Genomic DNA, 19246 nt, shown 5'->3' with positions numbered 1-19246 from the left:
CTTAATCTCATTGTCACTTGAACATATCGCTACATTGGTGAACTTTTTTAGTTTGATGACATTCGATCAACACAGGAGGATGGCCAAATTGCAATCGGCTCTTCAGGATACGAGGGACACTTGTTTAGTGCCACATTTCCATTTTCATGGGTAATATCACGGTATATCGATGCCATGCGACGCAACTTACACTTTAAAAACCTTTCCGGATGTACAGGTAATATACCCATTGTTATCAAATATTTACATCCCTGAACTCATCTAATAAAGTAAATCCCATTTAATCGTTTGGGACGACTATTGCTTAAGCATGTGTGGGTACATAACTTATCAAACTGTTCTAAGGTTACAAATGTTCATACAACAAAACCATTCAACTATTTGTATGTAAACACAAGGCTAGCCTATTAATAGTTAAGAGCCTTGAGTATCACAAGCGCGTACGCAAGGCGACAATTTTGAATGGCGTTACAGCAGGTCCTCATCGGAATTTATTAATTACTTCATAGCTCTTTTATAGATTGAAGGTCATCTTTCCCAACAGTTGTGAGCGCCAATCGTGATCCAACTATATGGAGAAATTATTTATAACACATGAAATTATACGCTTCATGTGTCGTTCATTACCGTTAATTATCTAATCTTAACCCCCCCCCCCCCCCCCCAGCTAATTTAAGTATCGAAAATAAAGGTCTTGTCGCTCTGATCAATAAAATATATACTTAAATAAGTCTAGCTCGTTCAGATCTCACGATATTCTTCTTGAGTGCAAATACTAGACAATTACTAACATGATAAGCAAACTAATACAAATTGCTAATTTAAAAATATCAACAATGAGGACATGATGGCTGAACATGGTTATGTGACTCACTGTTTAAAAATCGTTCAGCTGCCCTTAATTCACTGAAAACGTTTACGGCTAACACTTGCGAGTTGATTCCTTGCTTACAATGTATACGCAACGATGCAATAGGGAAGCAAATTTTGACAGTTTGTTATTGTAACCTAACATAAATTTTAAATTGAAACAGAGGTGCAAATATAAATATGATATGCTCAAAATCACGAGAACAAATGTGTCTTAGGTTGTCTTCCTTACGTAAGTCGATGTCAACGATGTCTTTTAGTAAGTTTTTTATGTTCTTGTTTTTAGATAATAAAGACAAGACAGTCACGGAATGCAAAGCACTGACTTTGAAGAGTGGTGTAGGAAAAGCCCTGTATGGCATTGAAATTGATGACCGAGATTATCAAGACATTGTAGACAGCTATGTAGAGGACTATTTGCACACGCTGTACAACAGCGACAATGATATAGAGTTTAAGGTATGTTAAGTTAATGTAATGTATATAATGTATATGTATTTCTAAGAATGACAACATAATACCTCGTTAGGTAGAATTGACTTATAAAAGTTGTAAAAATCTGCATTAATTATGGAAGTATTTCAGCTTGTTCTAGAAGTTGTCAGGCAAGAAACAATGAGAAACATCGAAGAAACAAAATCTCGCTCGGATATTGTCGGGAGTCTTATCTGTGCGCACCTTGCCGTTCAAGAATTGTCTTCGTCATTGGCTGATTTTAGATTGGTCAACTCAATTTGGCCTGACTGCAGCCCAGCTATGCAAAATATTCTAGAGAAACAGCCAGACAATTTTCTAGCCTCAAAAGAAGCGGGCATTGTAAGTTAGAATTTAGTTAGCTATGTAACGTATTATAAACTGACATTGAACGTTTTTTTAGCCATATATCAATTTATATGGACTAATTAGGCATTGAAGTTCAACAATAATGTTGAATTTTGCTGTCAAATGACTGGACAGTTTTTTCTAAACCTTATCTCCAGCACAACTATTGAAATGACTCATTTTAGCATTTCATTGTTCTTTTTAACAGTTTAAGTAAAGAATAGTATTGCTTTAACTATTGAAAACCCGAGCCGGTTCCATTTTCAATCATCAAAGTATAATGGTATCGTCGTCATAAGGCGAATTTTTTGTCAACTCTCATTTATTTCGTGTATGATTCGTGACTCCTTAACGCGGTGCAAATGTTATTTACTACGTAGCGAGGTATTGGGCACAAATTCATGCGGTGTGCGTTAGAGGCAAAGATTGTACTTGAAGACAATAATCATGTATGCATGTATATTTGTGATACCCGAAATTATTTAGAGTAAAATGTTTCTAAGCTGTGCCAAATACATTCGAATTCAAATTTAAAATTATTAGCTCAAATAGTTGATATGCGTAAGATAAATTTGGAATAATCGTATGTAAAGTCAGACGAATATAATTGCTGACGTCATTACAGTCAGTGATCCTTTTCTTCGACATTGAACAAAGCCATCATGAATTTTTATGAAAATTACCATAGTTCTTATCAATCATTTAAATTATCAAATTGTAATGTACGATTTTGAAGAGCGTCGATTAGGCAGAGTCACGGTTTAATGATAAATGAGGTCATTTTTTGGGCGATATTTTGATGAATTATCGAAACGCCATGGTCATCATTTTACGCAATTGCCGATTGTTTCTAAAGCGTATTTATTTTACAACGACTGTGAAACAAGTTATAATAAGAATTATAATAATTATTATCGCTGATACAATGCTACGCGAGAGTGTGGACTTGTGTTGGAGGAGAAACTGGGACCCATTTGCCCAGTTTGGTGACCAGAAACCAAACTATCTTGTTTAATAAGCAGTGATTTCATTGTTTGTTCCTATGCTCATTCATCTGCTCAACTGTCAGATTTTAAATTATCACTGAACTACCTAATATATGCAGTTGTGTTAGTTTGCTGATATATATTTTTCATATGAATCTGTAGACGGTATACGTATCTTATTTATATATTAAAATAACATCATGAGGCATTATTTACTAAGTCTATAATCAGAGTAGTTGACTCATGTTTTCATTTCAAATATCTAAAACCCTGAACAACGTGCTGGAACCATGTTAATGTCATTGTTCTATTCAAACTCTGGCCTTTTAAATTTAATCTGTTTAAATGTTTAAACAGGCTAATAGTATGTTTATTTATTTATTTATTTATATATAGTTTCTGACATTGTCATTTGTATACACCAGATCTTTCCCGCGCTTTGTCTTATGATCGAGAGTCTAACTCCAAAGCAAGGCAAAGAAGAGATTATATCACGCAAGCAATGGTTAGAAAGGGTTAACATAGTTAGACCAGTAATTGAAAAAGTGTTAATTTCACCAGAAGTTGGTGCGGATATGTGTGGGAACAGGATTGTTATAAAGGCAAAGTAAGGCTTCAAGCAAAATAATCTAGAGTTATTTTCATTGACATGGAAACAATGCATCCTTAACATATTAAGTAATCAACTTACATTGACATTAATGTGTCAAGATTTTTGTTTGTTCTCTTGTTAAGGGTTTTGATCCTTGTGCCACTAAACACGATCGTAGAAAATTGTGAGGTCACTTAGCCTGACCATGTTATTGTTTTTTGTTTGGCATGGTTTGGCTTGTTCAACATTTGTTACCTAACTTAAACTCATAGTTTATGTTCACATTTATTTATATCGTTATGCACCAGTCATACATGGAACAGAGTCATGGTGATGAAGCTGTTTATCGAAAATATTTGTATCCCACTTGATGGCGTCACAGACAGTACAATCACATGGAAACGATGTGGACAACTTTGGACTGTGAGATACTTTTAATTAATATACATGTATTAACATAATTCAAGATATAGTTCGTTCATCACAGAAAATGACGTATATAATTATATACGTTTTAATAGCAGGCCTACTTAAAGTTGATGTATTCTCAATATATTTTAGTCCGGATATGAACGGTTTGGAAGAAGTCGCTAGAACCATAGTAATTTATCCAATTTTCAGCTAGGTTTTGAGCATTGCAGTAATAATACTAGGTCCTGAGTTTGAGTCTTTGTTAATGTGCCTGTGACAAATCTTAAAATTGGTATATTTCTCATCAAAGAATCATTAAAATTTCCTTAGTGTTTTATATTAATCAATTCTGATGTATAGCATAATTACTTTGAATTTGTAATGTCATTATCTTTTCTTGTTATTTAAGGTTATGGGGGACAACCTGGATTGTACGACACTGCCTTCTTTTGTAAATGTTGAAAAGTTTTTAACGTTGTGCAATAAGAAAGCTTTCCAATTCTTCTACGGGTAAGTTTATATGCAAATTATACTGCCTTGAGGAATGTAAAATCTTAAAAATGCATGTTCTCGTTCAAGTATTCTTAAGTCAAACAGTTGTAAAATACAAGTTTTGGTATTTTTCGGATTACTTCGAATTAATATTCAATGTAATATAATGTGTTACATCATCGCTTTCATTGCACAATTTTAAGAATAAAATACCGCACACTTATTCACGGTGAGTAAAATAAAAACGTTATACATGTATATATATGTAAATATTTACTTTTTGTGAGCAATATTGAAATAATTTTATTTTAACAGTTTTGTTAATGTCACCGAAACAGCTGTCTCCCGTAACCGTATAAAGTCACATCTTGTTTTCTAAATTTTATTACTTCTATTTGAAAGTTTTAAAATGTTACAACGACTGAGATGAGAGATATATTTACTGAAACTAAGTCACTATCGTTGTTTCGTGCGACTGTGGTCTTGTGTTGATGGGGAAACCGGAGTACCTGAAAAAAAACTCACTTGTTCGGCTTAGTGACCACCAACCAACTTCACATTATATTTCTTCTGTTTATAGAACGGATCTTAAGAAATGCACAGAATGCGGAGATGAGGTTAAAACTCCACCGGTTTTCCTGCCTTGCTCCAAAAACCATATTATCTGCGAGAAATGTTATGAGGAAATTCGAAATGAAAAACAAAACAAGTGTAGCACTTGCAAAGATGAGTTTCCCGTCGATTGGGAACCAACCGACATTGAACAAAAACGGTTATTGGAACTTCGTTTTATGATTAAGTTCACATTAAGCTATGTTTGTCCAACTGTATCCGTAATGTGTCAATTACATTAAAAGTGTATTCCATTATTGTACATTTCCGTTGGCAAAAAGCAAATTGGGGTCCGTCTAAAACCTAAAATCATAGGAATTGGGAAAAAATGTAAACTAATATACAGCCTGCATATATATTTGCATCTGATCACCCTACCTTTGAATGTTCTCATTGTTTGCCTGAAAACAATCTGGTGCATAGGTAAACATTTCATATGTTGAGTTAAGAAAATGCGTTCAAACCATGACCCTGCGTTAAGGGTTTGGCATGCATTGTTAGCCTTTTTAATTTTGCGTGTACAATATTGAGTCTTAGTGGCCTTACCTACTAACTTTACTTAAAATCTTGTAACTTGTTCTTGTTTGGTACGAACGTTATGGAGGAATAACCTTGCATACCATAGGTATTTAGCTTACCAAAACATGTTGCACGAGTTAACCTTTATCAAGTTATCATTAACAATTGACTTTGCACAAAAAGTACAATACAATTTCACAGAAAAGTGTGAGTCTATTGTACAATCATTGCATACAATTAAGAAGTTCTTGTAATACTATTCGTCAAATCATTGGTATAGCATAGATCAAGATTTAAACCGATAACTTCAGGTTTAAACACTAAGTGATACGACCTTCATTAGTTGTAATTGTATTTAAACATGTAATAAGTAGTGCAAACGCATTCATATTTTTGTTCATCATTTCAGTGAAGAGAAGCGAAAACTCGTTAATTTTCAGGAAAAATGCAAATCTTTTCTGATGGCCGTTATATCACAGCTTTGCTTTTCTGAAAACAAAACCCCTTGTCAGGAAATTATTGAAAAGCTTTTTGGATATATAACATGTTCAAAAACAGAGGGGCGATCGCATTTCACAAAAGAAATGACCATGTTTAATACAGGGATCGACAGAAGTCCGGTGTTCCGATCTTACCTCATACAGCTACTCGTGAGATGCAGGTCAATGCGTTATATCTAGATTTTAGTTCATTATACATCACAAAAGACACATCATTATTAGCTTTGCGTTTAAATGATAAGAAACGAGAAACTAGTTTGACTATTTCAAGAAGTTTTGGACATCTTGCTTTTGACACAGTGTTAATCATCGTGACAAAGACCAATATCTTTTCCGTTTGATAACACATTTATCAACTCTTGACCAAACATTACCATATTTGGGTTACTTTAAACGGCAAAGAATGATATATTTTAAAATAAAATGTTCAAACGGATCATTTTAGTTCCTTCGTTGTGATACAGCATTCATGTACATTACGCCTTTTTAAAATGTTATCTTGTAATATATAAACGTTTCGATTGCAGTGAAGAGGCTGTAACAAAACATTTACAACAGTTCTTTGATGGAACTGTTCAGTGTATCAAAGACAATGAAGTTGAATATTCACCGGCTGATATAATCGAACTGTGTTTACTCTTCATACAATGCATAGAGGTAACATTACATATAGGATTTTGTGATTTTCTAGGTAATGTTTAAAACCAAACTTATGTGTGTGAACCAATTTTATCTTTCAATTAGGTGGTATATATGCATGCAATTAAAAAGAAACATAAAACCTAGACGTTATTCGTTAAATGTTTGTTTTGTTACGTTTATATTGCTGACAAATGTTTTACTGCTAACGAGATAATGTAAAGACTTGACACTATCAACCATTTTTAGAAGATACCAGTATATATTACAATATCAGTTATATTTTGTAATGGTCTATTAAAACATACAGCAAAAAGTAATAAAAACATTTACTTTAGTTACGTTTTATAGTACATCAGGCAACATCCTTTGACAACTTCTTACTCGCGAGAGCCCATCTGCTATGATATTGTTTGAACAATTTATAGCTTACAATAGTTTGCAAACTAAATAAAGAGTGAATAAATAAATGCACCTTTTGTTTTCATAGAATTGTTTACCTTAATGCGGGGTAATAATTTTTTTATCAATATAAATTGAGAACAAGTCTATTAAACAGGTGTTATTTAATATATTTTTCGGGGTGGTTGTATTAAACAGCACTTATAAAACAGTTAGCACAATCACTTCTTTTTGACCATGCAATGGTTTCAGGTTAACATATTTTACACCTTATCTCAGTATGCATCTCATTACAAATTGAAATAATAATTGAAAAACAAGCTTTGCTTGAGATTATTCAACATTGTTCTATGCAATATGGAATAAAAGATATGATAGTAGAGTTAGGAAACCGTATTGGGCCATATTTTTTTTTTAATAATTTCATGTCATAAGATGCTGTTATTATTAAAGTGACACTCTTATTCAAAATCAATGCATACGCTTGTTTAACAAACATGAATTTTGAGTGATAAACCTTGAACTACTTACTAAATAATGCAATTATGGAAAATATTAATTACCGAAAACAATATTATAACCGTGTATTTAACAACAGAAAGCGCAAAAATATTAAATGATTGGTGAATGCTAAAAGATTTACTGTGATCTCCTATAGTCTCCTAAGGTAGAAATACCATGTTTTATGCTCATTTCTTTCAAATTAAATTCGGTATCTTTCATAAGTACCATTGTTTTCGACATTTATTCATCCTTTAAGGACTATTAAAACAACTTTATTAATTGTGGTAAATCATATTTGGGAGTAAGAGTGCATCTTTAACTTATTAACGTAAACAGGGATTCAATCAAATCGAAGAAAACATAGTCACTGTAGGCGTTGTGTTTTTAACATATAAAACATTTATTTTACAGGATTCGCTCATGCAAAAAGCCTACATGGACAAAAACAAATGTGAATATGCAGCTGAAATTCTGAATAGCGCTAGAAAGTGTATAAGCAGCGATGAATTGAACGTGGACATGATATACAGCATTGCCAAAGCTAGAACAGGATTGCGTATTGTTGCTGATTACATGAATAGGATAGTGAAAAAAGGCACTAACCCATCAGTTGTTCCGCAATCCGAACAAGTTATGTTTAATACGGCAAGCTATTTGTGTGAAGAACAAAAGTCAGGGCATGCAAGGTCAGTGTTTCATAAGAGTTTCACGGTTGACATACATCCTACATCTAATTTCAACGGTATTTTTATTATAATACGCGTAACTTAGCTACTAGGAAGTATAAGTACGTAGCCCTAATGTTTACTTACAATCCTAACTTATTTAATTGAAATAAATATATGACAGTTGAAGAGTTTAAGGTTTTTTTTAAAAAATGGCTATTATTTATTAAATATGTTGTCAGATGCTTAATTTACAGTCTATTTATATATTGTGATTACAGTCAGTTTCTTGTCAAGAATCTGTGCCGAACATACGGGCTTGACATATATATGTCGATATGCTGCTCCAAGGCAAAGTTTTTGAAATGGATTAAGATTGACATGGAAAAGGTACGTACATCTTATGATAAAATTATCGACATGAATCTGAGTGAATAATGGTAGACTCTAGTTAAGAAGAGTCATTGCCTGCCGGTCAGAGCATGTCGTCATGGTTTGTCTCATCTAAGTGACTCTTCATGAACGTTTATGCATCACAGACAATGTAGTATAAGTTCTTCAATATTATAAAGGTATTGTCAAAAGCATAACAAATACAGTATAATCGAAAAAAAATGTTTTGGTTCATAAAAATGCATTGAAAACAAGATGGCCGTTTTATGTCACACCGATAAGACGCTAAGAAACAATTATTTTGATAGCATATACACTTTAATGCCATGAAAGCATAAGTGGATTAAACCCTTTTCCAAAAGCTCACAACAATCCCAATATATAGATGCAAGAAATAGGCGACATGTAAGCCGTTATGTGTAAAGAACACTGTACGTTTGCAAATACATAGTATTTCCACTTAAATACAGACAGTCAGCTTACACAATTATTCCTATTTAATATGTTTTAGCTTTGAACAATGCCTTTGTTGAACAATGACATATTGCTTCATTCAGCTGTACCGATTGTTTCAGAAAATGTCGTCAGTGGACCGCTTTGTTGTTTGTGGAAAGGAGTATAAAGATATTCGAAAATGTATCTTAAGCTTCCTGCACGGCGAGAGAGGTATTGAAGAGATATGGCGTGACATCATGGTAAACATTATTAGATTTTTATTTAGCTTTATTGAAACATGCTCTACTTTTGCCAAATATTTTATACAAAAGATCACGTGTTGACGTCATATAGACTGTGCTTAAGCAATAGATGGACGAAGGACTGTTTGAGTAATACAAACAAGATATTCAACATACTAGGGATGTCATTATATAATAATTTATTATATTTTAATGTTATTTCAAGACTTGAAAATTTGAGCTGATATTTCAAATAAATTAGCATTGATATTAAACTTATCTAAATATTGTTTTCAAAGAAGACAACTGTTTCACGCTTAGCTAATAAATTAGGTTAGAACACTCAGTATACCCTTTTAAAAGTTAGCTATATCAATCAATTATCAACACATGTAAATGTTATTGTTAGTAAAGGTGGAAACAAGTCAATCTTTCAGTAGAATTCACACAAAGACATCCATATAGACATGCGAATGTCAGTCAAGTAAATGAGTCTGTCATGAGTCAACTTAGTTTGTTTGAGACAATTATTTTGTTGTTTTTTAATTCATTGAAATGCTAAACGAAAAGGCATATTTTGTGTTGTTTTTTTGTAAAAATAAATCAGTAAATCTGACTAATTAGGGTATAGCTGATTATCCAAAATGGTTCTTTTGTTCTGTTTGTGTTACTAATAGTTCAATGTTGCAAGCAAACGTACAAAAAAAAAAAAAAAAAAAAATAAACGTACGATTGCAACAAGTTTTTAACATAACAAGGAATTTGGATATTTACGTTTTAGGAAATAACGTCAATGTCGAACATGCGAGATTTGCTCGTTCAACTGTCCATATACAGAGAAGTTACGGGTGTCTTCGTTGAATATCCTGCTAAAGAGGTAATATCATGAAGTAAAAATCTTTTGAAGGGTTTTAATCTTAATTTGTGTTACATGTGATTCTCATATTTGAAATAAAGTTAGCATTCACGACACATGGTGGGTTTTGTTTTAAAATTCAATATTCGAAGCAATGGGGCAATATTCAAATTGGCGTATTTCAATACATTTTTTACGTTTCCCTCTTACAAAAGTGATATATATGTATACATGAACGTGTCGGTAGGTCGATTCATCCGTCCGTTGGCCTATCGGTCGGTCGGTAGAACAAGTATTGCTCGCATAATTACTTGAGAACTATTGGATCTGTAACCATGAATCTAGAGTGGTAGCTTTCCCTTGACCCAGTATCCCACCCTATGTTTCAGGAATCAGTAGTTAAAATGTTAAAGTTAGTGTTAAGGTCACGATCTATAGTCTTATGAGCGATAAGTCTGCACACAAATTCATCAACGTTTATGGAATTTTCGTAGAATAGTGTAGTGTGTGACCCCATTTACGTTTAAGGTCGTAGCCAGCATTTATTTGTAAGTTGTTGTTGGTCAAAGGTTTCGATGACACATACTGTATAAGTAAAATCCTTGTACTTTCAGTATATACGAGATAAAATTATGTTTTACAATGAAATAGTGTGTATATGTTGAGCGTCACTGGTAGATCAACCAGTTTGGATCTTAAATCAATTAGTTCAAAGATATACGACTTGGTCTTCAATTGTTTGACACCTTTCTTCAATGATTTTAAATTTCTACAAGCATTTATAAAAGAACACACACATTTATTCCATCTTGAAAATGCTTCTGATAAAGCGGCAATTGTTTTAAGTTCATTATCGTTGCAACCTATGTATGCCTTTGGGCTGTCTTTGAGTCAAAGGATAAGAAATTAATAATTGATAATCAATCAAATATAATTATTTCAGCGAACACAACAGCTGACAACTTTCATTGAAAGGGATTATGTTTCAAAAGTGAAGGTAAATTTCAAAGTGTTTGTTCTAAGGTTCGGCGACATTGAATTGAGGCATAGACTCAGATGTCTTGATGTAGATATCATATTCAGTCATATATACGATATATGTGTGGAGATATCTTACACACTTTTATATGCCGAAAATCAATAGTATTGTTAACAATAAATAGAAATAAATCGATATATTGCATAACAGTAATAATTACCCTTCTTAACACGTCCGTTGAAATCAATTTTTAGCTATTTCTGAATACTTTTTAGCGTAGTTAGATTTTATCAAAACTGTTGAAACTTTAGGAACTTCCATTTTGAAAGTATCAGTACTTATAGCATAATATATAATCGAAGACAGTATTGTACACGCATTCTTTCAGATATTCTCAAATATGAAGCTAACTTAACATTGCACGACTAATCATTACACTAGATGGACAATGGCTGATCATCAAAACAGCTTTGATACTAATATCAGTATATGAATTATTATGAAACCCTTTCATAATATGTTTGTTTAGGAAAGTACCGTGAAGTTGCTGAGGAATGAAATACAGCCACTTATTCTGCGCAGCAGAGCAGAGGACAGTGTCAGAGCCAAAGATGTAAAATGTCTGATCATACATTTTTTGCAAAGTCTAGAGAATGTTCAATGGGAAGGGACCTTCGTGTTCACATTCGTTTTACTCTTAAATGGAGAAAGCAATATACAGGTATAATTAATTAGGATATACATTTTGAGCCTGGTATATTCGTTGTTAATGCTTTATGTCCCTGAAAGTATCATTTATATTCCTTTTACTGTGTATAATATAGTACTGTTGTCCTTTATAAGTTTTAAAGAGAATATTGCCGTTGAATGGCTCGAATTTATTTCCTCTTTAATAAGGAATGGATAACTTTGCAAATACAAACTTTATGTAAAGCATTTTTGGCTAAAATCAAATTTATTACTTCTTTTATTTCTGTTAAGACGCTAGAAAAATGAAATTCATTATAACTCAAAAGAAAAAAAAATGCGCATTTTATGAACTTTTATTTTCACTCAAACATCACGGATCAAATGCTTCTTTATTATCAAAACTTAAAAATGAAAAAGTCCCTGTATTAGAGTGTAACTATTATTTAAGCAATACCTGTATAAACGCCAATTATTGGTGTGAAAAACAATTATGTTTTGATTGTGAATATGATGAAAGAAGATATTACGCGATAAATAATACTGTGTATTGTCACAGGAAATGTTCCTGCCGACGATGGCACAAGATGACAGAGAAGACGTCAAACAGGCAATTCAAGCCCTAGATGATAAATATGAAAACACAACACTGTATCGTACGTACACAAATGAAGCCCGTGAAATAATATTTATATTTTTAAGTGAATGCCAGTAACATGGCAAACAATAAATGCCAAAACAGTATTTAATAACAATGTTTTATGTAATCTTTATAAATTGACACAAAATACAGTTCGATCATATTGATATAAAAGATTCAACAGCCATTAAATGAATAGAATAACAAGGTTATGGACTTGAGTATCAGTAAGCTAAAAGGACAAATGATATATTGAGATAATCATAACCCACTTCACGGGTAGCTTAAACTACAAGTACAAGTAGTTTTTAATCCTTGCATATATTAAACGATAACTATATGATGTCTATTTTGTATTTTACAGGTTGTCCAAACGGTCATCAGTACGCAATCGGAGATGTAAGTATGTTCAGAACGAAGTCATTCAACTAGCCTGCAGCATGTTTTTACATTATAGTTGTGCAAACGGTGTATATTAATCACTTATTATAACACAATTACGCACAGGGATCTCATACTTAGTACGCAGGTTGGTCATGACCAGCAGAAGAACACTTCTGATTTTGATGTCGATGAGTCACAAATGAAAGTGGTGGTGGTTTCGAGCTGAAAATCTTTTTCCGATCAATAACCGAAGAACGCTCGGACCAAGATACCTTATACTTGGTAGGCATGTTGGTCATGACCAGCACATGGCCCCTTTTAAGTATTGGATAGGCTAAATATAGTATGCACGCTTGGACCTTGGAACCGCAGACATTTTAATCTTAAGGAGCACTACCACGGATAATACTTTCTGATAATTGATACCAGGATAATTATTTTGGTTCTTCATTCTGTTTAACATCCTGGTCTATTTCTTTCATACCATTTTTTCTGTTCTAGGTTTTCATAATAAAAGTTCTTGACAATTGTTTTACATCATTTCAAGAGTTCACGTGTACAACAATCTCATTAAAAGGGTAAAAAACGCGAATTGACATCCACTTCATCTTGCAATGACTTATTTTTGTCGTGTTCATACTTTGTTCTTTAAAATGCATGGACAGGTCGTCATGAAAATATGTGTTAGAAACTAAAGGCTATCCGGTCATATAAGCCCTAAAACTAATTGCTATCTGTTCAACGATGCATAGCGTGGGTATTCATCATGTTTCTGTGACAGCGCATGTTTAAACTTGCGATTGATACTATAATGACAATGCTTGCCATGGTTACAGTACTCGTCATTTTTGATTGAGTGTGCAAGGGGTGCAATAATCTGTTTTCCCTGTACATAAACAACTTTGATGTTAGGATATGTGATTGAGAATTAGCCTGACAAATCTGACATGCCCCCTTTCATTCAATGTTTCCATGAAAAGAAAAAAAGATCCAAAATTAAATGTGAATTAGTTAAAGTGATTCTCTTTCTAGTAAATTGTTCTTATTTTTTCGCTGGAATTTGAAAATATTTCCACCGTATACCTTCTCAATTATGACGTGATTTGTTTGTTAAGTGTAGATATCATTTGTCTTCATTTTTTCGTATATATTTGCTACAGTAAGTTCTTTGCTTGTTTATTAACATATATATTATTAAAACCAAATAGTTTTGTCTTCGACAAGATTGCCTTTGTATAAGCGTCATAAAACTAGTAACACCAAAGCCCAGAGTTGATCGTTTTAACGCTGAGAACCATATATCGACATAATTATTTGTGCCTTTTACACAATGCCAAGCGATGCCATATTATTTAACATTACAAGAAGGTATTAAATGGTAGAACTCTATAAATAACTTCAGAGTTTAATTGTTTACAATTAAAAGAAATTGTGGGTGTTGTGTTTACAGACTAACATAATAATGCATTGCTATAGTTGACACTTGTATTACAACGAATAAGTCGTAATAGTTGTAACATGTGTTACAGGTATATGTTTTGTCTATAAGGTACATACGTATTCATTAGGCTAAGAGTAAAAAATGAAATGAAATACAATTTTTATCCTTCGACCGTACATTTATCATATTGTATAATTTTGACAACAAAATACTTCCATATTTTGCAGTGCGGACGGCATTGGACAGTTGATTGGTGCAGAGAGTGTGGTGCAGAAATAGGTGGTACAGGACACGTTCCGCTTCCAGGGAATAATGTCGATGACTTGTAAGCTTTTGTTTTGTTCTCTGCCTCCTTGAATTTATATGATTATGTTATTAGATATATACCAAAGTATGTGTTGATGTTTTAATTTGCAGAACGGACCAAACAAAGTCAGGGCATTTACTTGGGCCAGGGGAAAGTAGGGGACCACCTGTCCCTGAAAGGAAGCTGACCGTTACAACATTGTCAATTACTCGGATATTTCTTCATATGGCTCTTTTAGGAGGAGCTGGACGCAACAAAAAGGTACCATTAACCATTTATTTGATAAATATCGCTTTAAGCAAGTTAGCTCACATTATCTTGTATAATAAATTTAAGCATGAACACTTTGATAAAATCGCTACTGAATGAAAAATGAGTACATTTTAATGGATAAGCTGTGTTTTAACCGTCACTGATTCAAATACTTGTATTCACTGTTTCATAAGGTATGTCAAAACATACTCTCAGAGACCATTGCCGTTAAGGTATCTGATCATGAATATGTGAGTTTGAGTGCCTAGTGACCCCGTACCATTTTGTAATCCTTTGAAAGCATAATGTTGGCAGAAAATGAAAATTTGAAAAAGCGGAAATGAAATTACAACAAAGTCGTATTCTGAAAGGCCACAAAATATGTATTTGAGGTTAGATTTGAGTTGAAACATGAAATATACAAACTGTAATATTTATTTGTATGATAATTTTCGGTCATTTATTTTCAATATAAGGAATCAGCAACGAAATACCTTTAAAATGCTACGAACATATATTAAAATGGGGCTGTCCAGGAAATAGATTTTATGCGTCGACTTGCTTAAGTGATATATTGCCTTTTCTGTATCATATGAAAAAAAGGTATATGAAAAGAGAAGACCTATAAAATATTAATTACGTGACTTATTTCTATATGATGCTATTTTTAGACTATATGTGGTATTTTCAAACCGAAAATTGATCCTGAAACTGTCGAGGACTTTTTATGGAAGCACATTCAGAAGGATTTTGATGACTTGCAGCAATCAACAAAGCTTAGTTTTGACGATACAGTGCTTTTGATGCATTCGTTTATCAGTTCAATGGTGAACAACAAAAGTGTCGGTACGGTTTATTATATGATAATTGTCATTGGTTTCTAAGTAATTGGAAATGTAATGATATAAATTGGTTTGCATGATTCTTGACCTCAAGTTTAATTCATACCTATTTCTTCTGTTGTTCCACGATTTTAAGGTGGGCATATTAAAGTTTACTTGTGTATTCGTCCGTCCTTTTGTTTATCGAAACATGTGGCGCGCCCATCTTACACAAACTGATAACACTTTGTAGGACTGTTAAGCGCTTGTGCACTTCCTTTTTGTGTTAATCCCACCAACTAATTGTAGAGTTAGACCCAATTACTTTGTCAAAAAGAACATAAATAACTGTGTCACACATATATCATTAAGTATAAGTCTTTACAATTACCGAAATGTTAACCAGTAACTTAAGTTGTGCGCGTGGTGTTTTCTGTGTTGCTGCATCTACTAAGTACCCTTGAGCCTGCTTAACTCGTTCATATCTCCAAAGTTATATCATCCGTAGTCAAAAAACTGTGCAGGGTTGTTTACTAATATTTCAAATTGTTTACATGGGGTTGTATGAGATGCTTCTCCCACAAACGTCATGGCTCTTAACTATAATGACACGTGCCTTTTCTACTCACGTGCGACGTTGGGACAATCATGGCATGGAGACATTAATAGTTGTTATGTGTGTCAAAAGGCTTAAATAATAGGCAAATCTTGTAACATAAACAATTATGATAGACGAATGAATTTCAAAGGTAAGGTGTTGGCAAACCTTTCTAAGATCAGTCGATTCGAGTTCATTATTCGTTATACTATTGTATATTTTCAAATAAGATATCGATTCTAAATTCAAACATATGATATATACATTAACAAAATGAATCTATGTTAAACTAAGCGAACTTGTTCTGAATTGGTGCTGTTTCCATGATATTGATACTTATCCTGGAAAGATATGTAAAAAAAAGTACTAAAGTCGATAAAGCGAGCGTGTTTCCAATTTGATTGGAATTCCTGCTGCACCAAGATATTTATACCTATACTGAAAACTTACTTCCGTTGTTGGTTTTTACATTATTTGTTCGTTTCTTTTTGTGCTAAAGTAGATGAAATGTGAACAATTCATTCACCCTGGTTCAATAATGCAATCGGAAAGTCTTAAAAGAAAGACGAGCGTACCAACACATATTGGCTTACATTAAATCAACGCAATAACTTGCTTCCGGGCTTGTTTAACATGCCAAGACAGATCGATACGAAAAACTTGCCAAAAAAACTTTACAGAAGCGAAGCAACTCTTCTTCTTTAAATTTTGGAAAATCCTAAAACCCTTTTTCTTCATGAAACACAAACTCACCTTGTACCATGTTTCACTCCCTGACATCACCATACCTGTCCTATATTACTCCATTTCGTGGACTACATTCTACGTTTTTTGCGGTTGATTTTATCAGAAAGTTTTCACCACTAACACATACTCCGCTAAATTTGAAATGTCTAGAAATATCGTCGAACACAGAACAGTAAAGTTCATTTTCACTAATTTGACAAAAATGTAAATGGGTGATGTTGGTTAAGAGCTTTCGGTTTTTTAATATTTCAGAATCTGCAGCGTTTGCACCCAACAGGGCACTACTAACGAACAAGAATGATCGACAGGCGTGGGAAGTACTTTTCACGAGAGTAGCTTTAGATGACACCTTAAAGGTTACAGACTTTTGAACACAAAATGCAAATAGCCCACCTTTGAAACGAATAATTTGATATCATCATTTTTGAAACATTAATTAAAACAACAGTTCAATACTTAGGGTGTATTAAAGTGTGAATGTAATGACTGGAAAATAGTTTCATAATTTTCAAACGTCCTAAAGATCGCCAAACCAAATCAATGCGACGATAGATCCTTGCAAAAATAACGAAATATACTGTATATAAACGACACATATAGAGCAGTTATTAATACATAATAACGTCTGTGGCTCGTTGTCATAGCATAACATCTAAATTAAACGAAGCGTGGCCAAACGTGTTTGTATTTAAAGACAATTTTATCATTATTCAGAATGTGAACGAGATCCTCGGAAATTTAAACAAAGAAGTTGCAGCTGATGGTATATGTTTATTGTTTCTAAGTTAATTTATTGTAATAATTGTCGTTAGTGCGTTAATTAATCTTAGTTTTGCTTACCTTAGTAATGCCCTGGTGAAATGTTGAAGCTTTTGTTCCAATTTGATATCAAAGGCAAGCATAATTGTATAAACATCTATTATAAAATGTACTTAAAGTATAAAAAAACATAAATTGCAGATCCATTTCACTGCATCATTCACGACATTGATAGGACGAAGGGAACGGAAGAGCCGACTAAAATTGCTGAATCATCTAAAACATGGCGTTACAGAACACCAGTTTCAATAGAACATCTTCAACAAGACCTAGAACAAAAGAAAATCGCAGATAAATTGTCACTGAAGATCTTGAGCGAATTTCTACAAGAGGTCTAAACTTTTTATCATACGTCAAACTGTCAAATAAATGCTTTGTTATTTTATTTAATTATATAGTTATTCCTTTTCAAGATGGCTAATTGAATTATACTTTAAGCCATTGCCTCATCATAAGCCTTTGTACTGTCAAAAAAAATAAGAATATTTATCTCACCTGATGATTTGATAACAATAAAGTATTCCTTAGCTTTATATTTGAAGTGCAAGGTATACTGTATGTGCGTATGCTTCACAAAACTAACTTTAAATTACCATCGTTGTTATAACATTAATTCCAGGACCATGCACTACAAGCCTTACGATTTGTTCCAAATATAATGAAACTACACCGAACTCTTCTCCAAAAGTACAATATGAAACTGGACAGATCGGCAGCAAAACGATATACAGTACGGAACATGAAAACAGGTTCGATTTCTACTGTTAATCGCCTTAAGCTATTGTTTATGTTGAGCTATGGGGTCGTAGGTTAAATTTCATCTCTTTTTTCAAGAGTGTTAACATAATGTAATCTACATTAACGACGACTAACTGATCATACATACACACATAATGGCATAACAGGCACTAAACATGACACATTGGCAATAAATGTATTAAAACGTAATATGAAATATAAGATATCTTAAAGTGTGTACGTTACCGTGCTTAATTCTACTAACTTGATAAGTGATTTCATAATTTGTTCCATGAAGTATTAAGTCGGTCTTAGTACATGCAATCATTGTGGAATGGTATTGTTTTCTGATCTGATGTGATCATATTATATTTGTAATTAATAAAACCTTATCCTAGATACCCATTCCAACCCATTATGAAACCATACTCATACAAATAATGTTCAGCATGAAGTTTTAAGTATATACTTGTGTTTTCGCAAGTAAATATATTGTCATTTGTTTAGTATGACATTGCTTCTACAATTACTACGTTTAAGTTGAATGAACAGCTTTTTTTCTTATAGTGTACTCTTCTTAGCATAGAGCAATGGTATCTGTTTTATGCCGGTCAAACTCTGATTTACACTATCAGACGTCTAGATGTTATGTTTTTCATGGAAACTGCCTTTACATTAGTAATTGTTTATTTCCTGTATGTTTCTTGTACGCTGCAATTGGAATACTAAAGTATTAGTTTTATGCAATAAAACAATCAAAATTGCAGATAAAGTAGCCGGTACAGATACAGAAACACTTCTTAGGGATTTTTCTGATGCATGGGAGATAACCAGGCACTATCTGCAAGAACACGGTACAGTGAAATGCGTATTTTGTAACCTATTTTTTAATT

The 19246-nt window shown here is 33.0% G+C and overlaps 1 protein-coding gene across 2 annotated transcripts in view; it reads left to right on the top strand.

Moving 5' to 3' along the window:
• LOC128206749 (E3 ubiquitin-protein ligase rnf213-alpha-like) overlaps positions 1–19246 on the top strand; it is a 91373-nt gene that overhangs the window by 56472 nt on the left and 15655 nt on the right. For both annotated transcript variants that reach the window (XM_052909419.1, XM_052909420.1), the window contains 25 exons: positions 52–217; positions 1157–1329; positions 1456–1686; positions 3104–3285; positions 3579–3693; positions 4091–4191; positions 4754–4945; positions 5714–5965; positions 6332–6461; positions 7761–8035; positions 8296–8404; positions 8983–9102; positions 9866–9961; positions 10884–10937; positions 11449–11640; positions 12166–12262; positions 12611–12645; positions 14299–14396; positions 14489–14639; positions 15302–15476; positions 17049–17152; positions 17511–17559; positions 17757–17947; positions 18235–18364; positions 19121–19207. In XM_052909419.1, coding sequence (XP_052765379.1) covers positions 52–217; positions 1157–1329; positions 1456–1686; positions 3104–3285; positions 3579–3693; positions 4091–4191; positions 4754–4945; positions 5714–5965; positions 6332–6461; positions 7761–8035; positions 8296–8404; positions 8983–9102; positions 9866–9961; positions 10884–10937; positions 11449–11640; positions 12166–12262; positions 12611–12645; positions 14299–14396; positions 14489–14639; positions 15302–15476; positions 17049–17152; positions 17511–17559; positions 17757–17947; positions 18235–18364; positions 19121–19207 — 3505 coding nt within the window. The remainder of the gene's footprint in view (positions 1–51; positions 218–1156; positions 1330–1455; positions 1687–3103; positions 3286–3578; positions 3694–4090; positions 4192–4753; positions 4946–5713; positions 5966–6331; positions 6462–7760; positions 8036–8295; positions 8405–8982; positions 9103–9865; positions 9962–10883; positions 10938–11448; positions 11641–12165; positions 12263–12610; positions 12646–14298; positions 14397–14488; positions 14640–15301; positions 15477–17048; positions 17153–17510; positions 17560–17756; positions 17948–18234; positions 18365–19120; positions 19208–19246) is intronic.

Source organism: Mya arenaria, chromosome 10 (assembly GCF_026914265.1).
Source record: "Mya arenaria isolate MELC-2E11 chromosome 10, ASM2691426v1".
NCBI classification, from domain to species: domain Eukaryota; kingdom Metazoa; phylum Mollusca; class Bivalvia; order Myida; family Myidae; genus Mya; species Mya arenaria.
The sequence above is the reverse complement of the archived record's forward strand: the minus strand, read 5'-3'. Positions and strand labels throughout refer to the sequence as shown.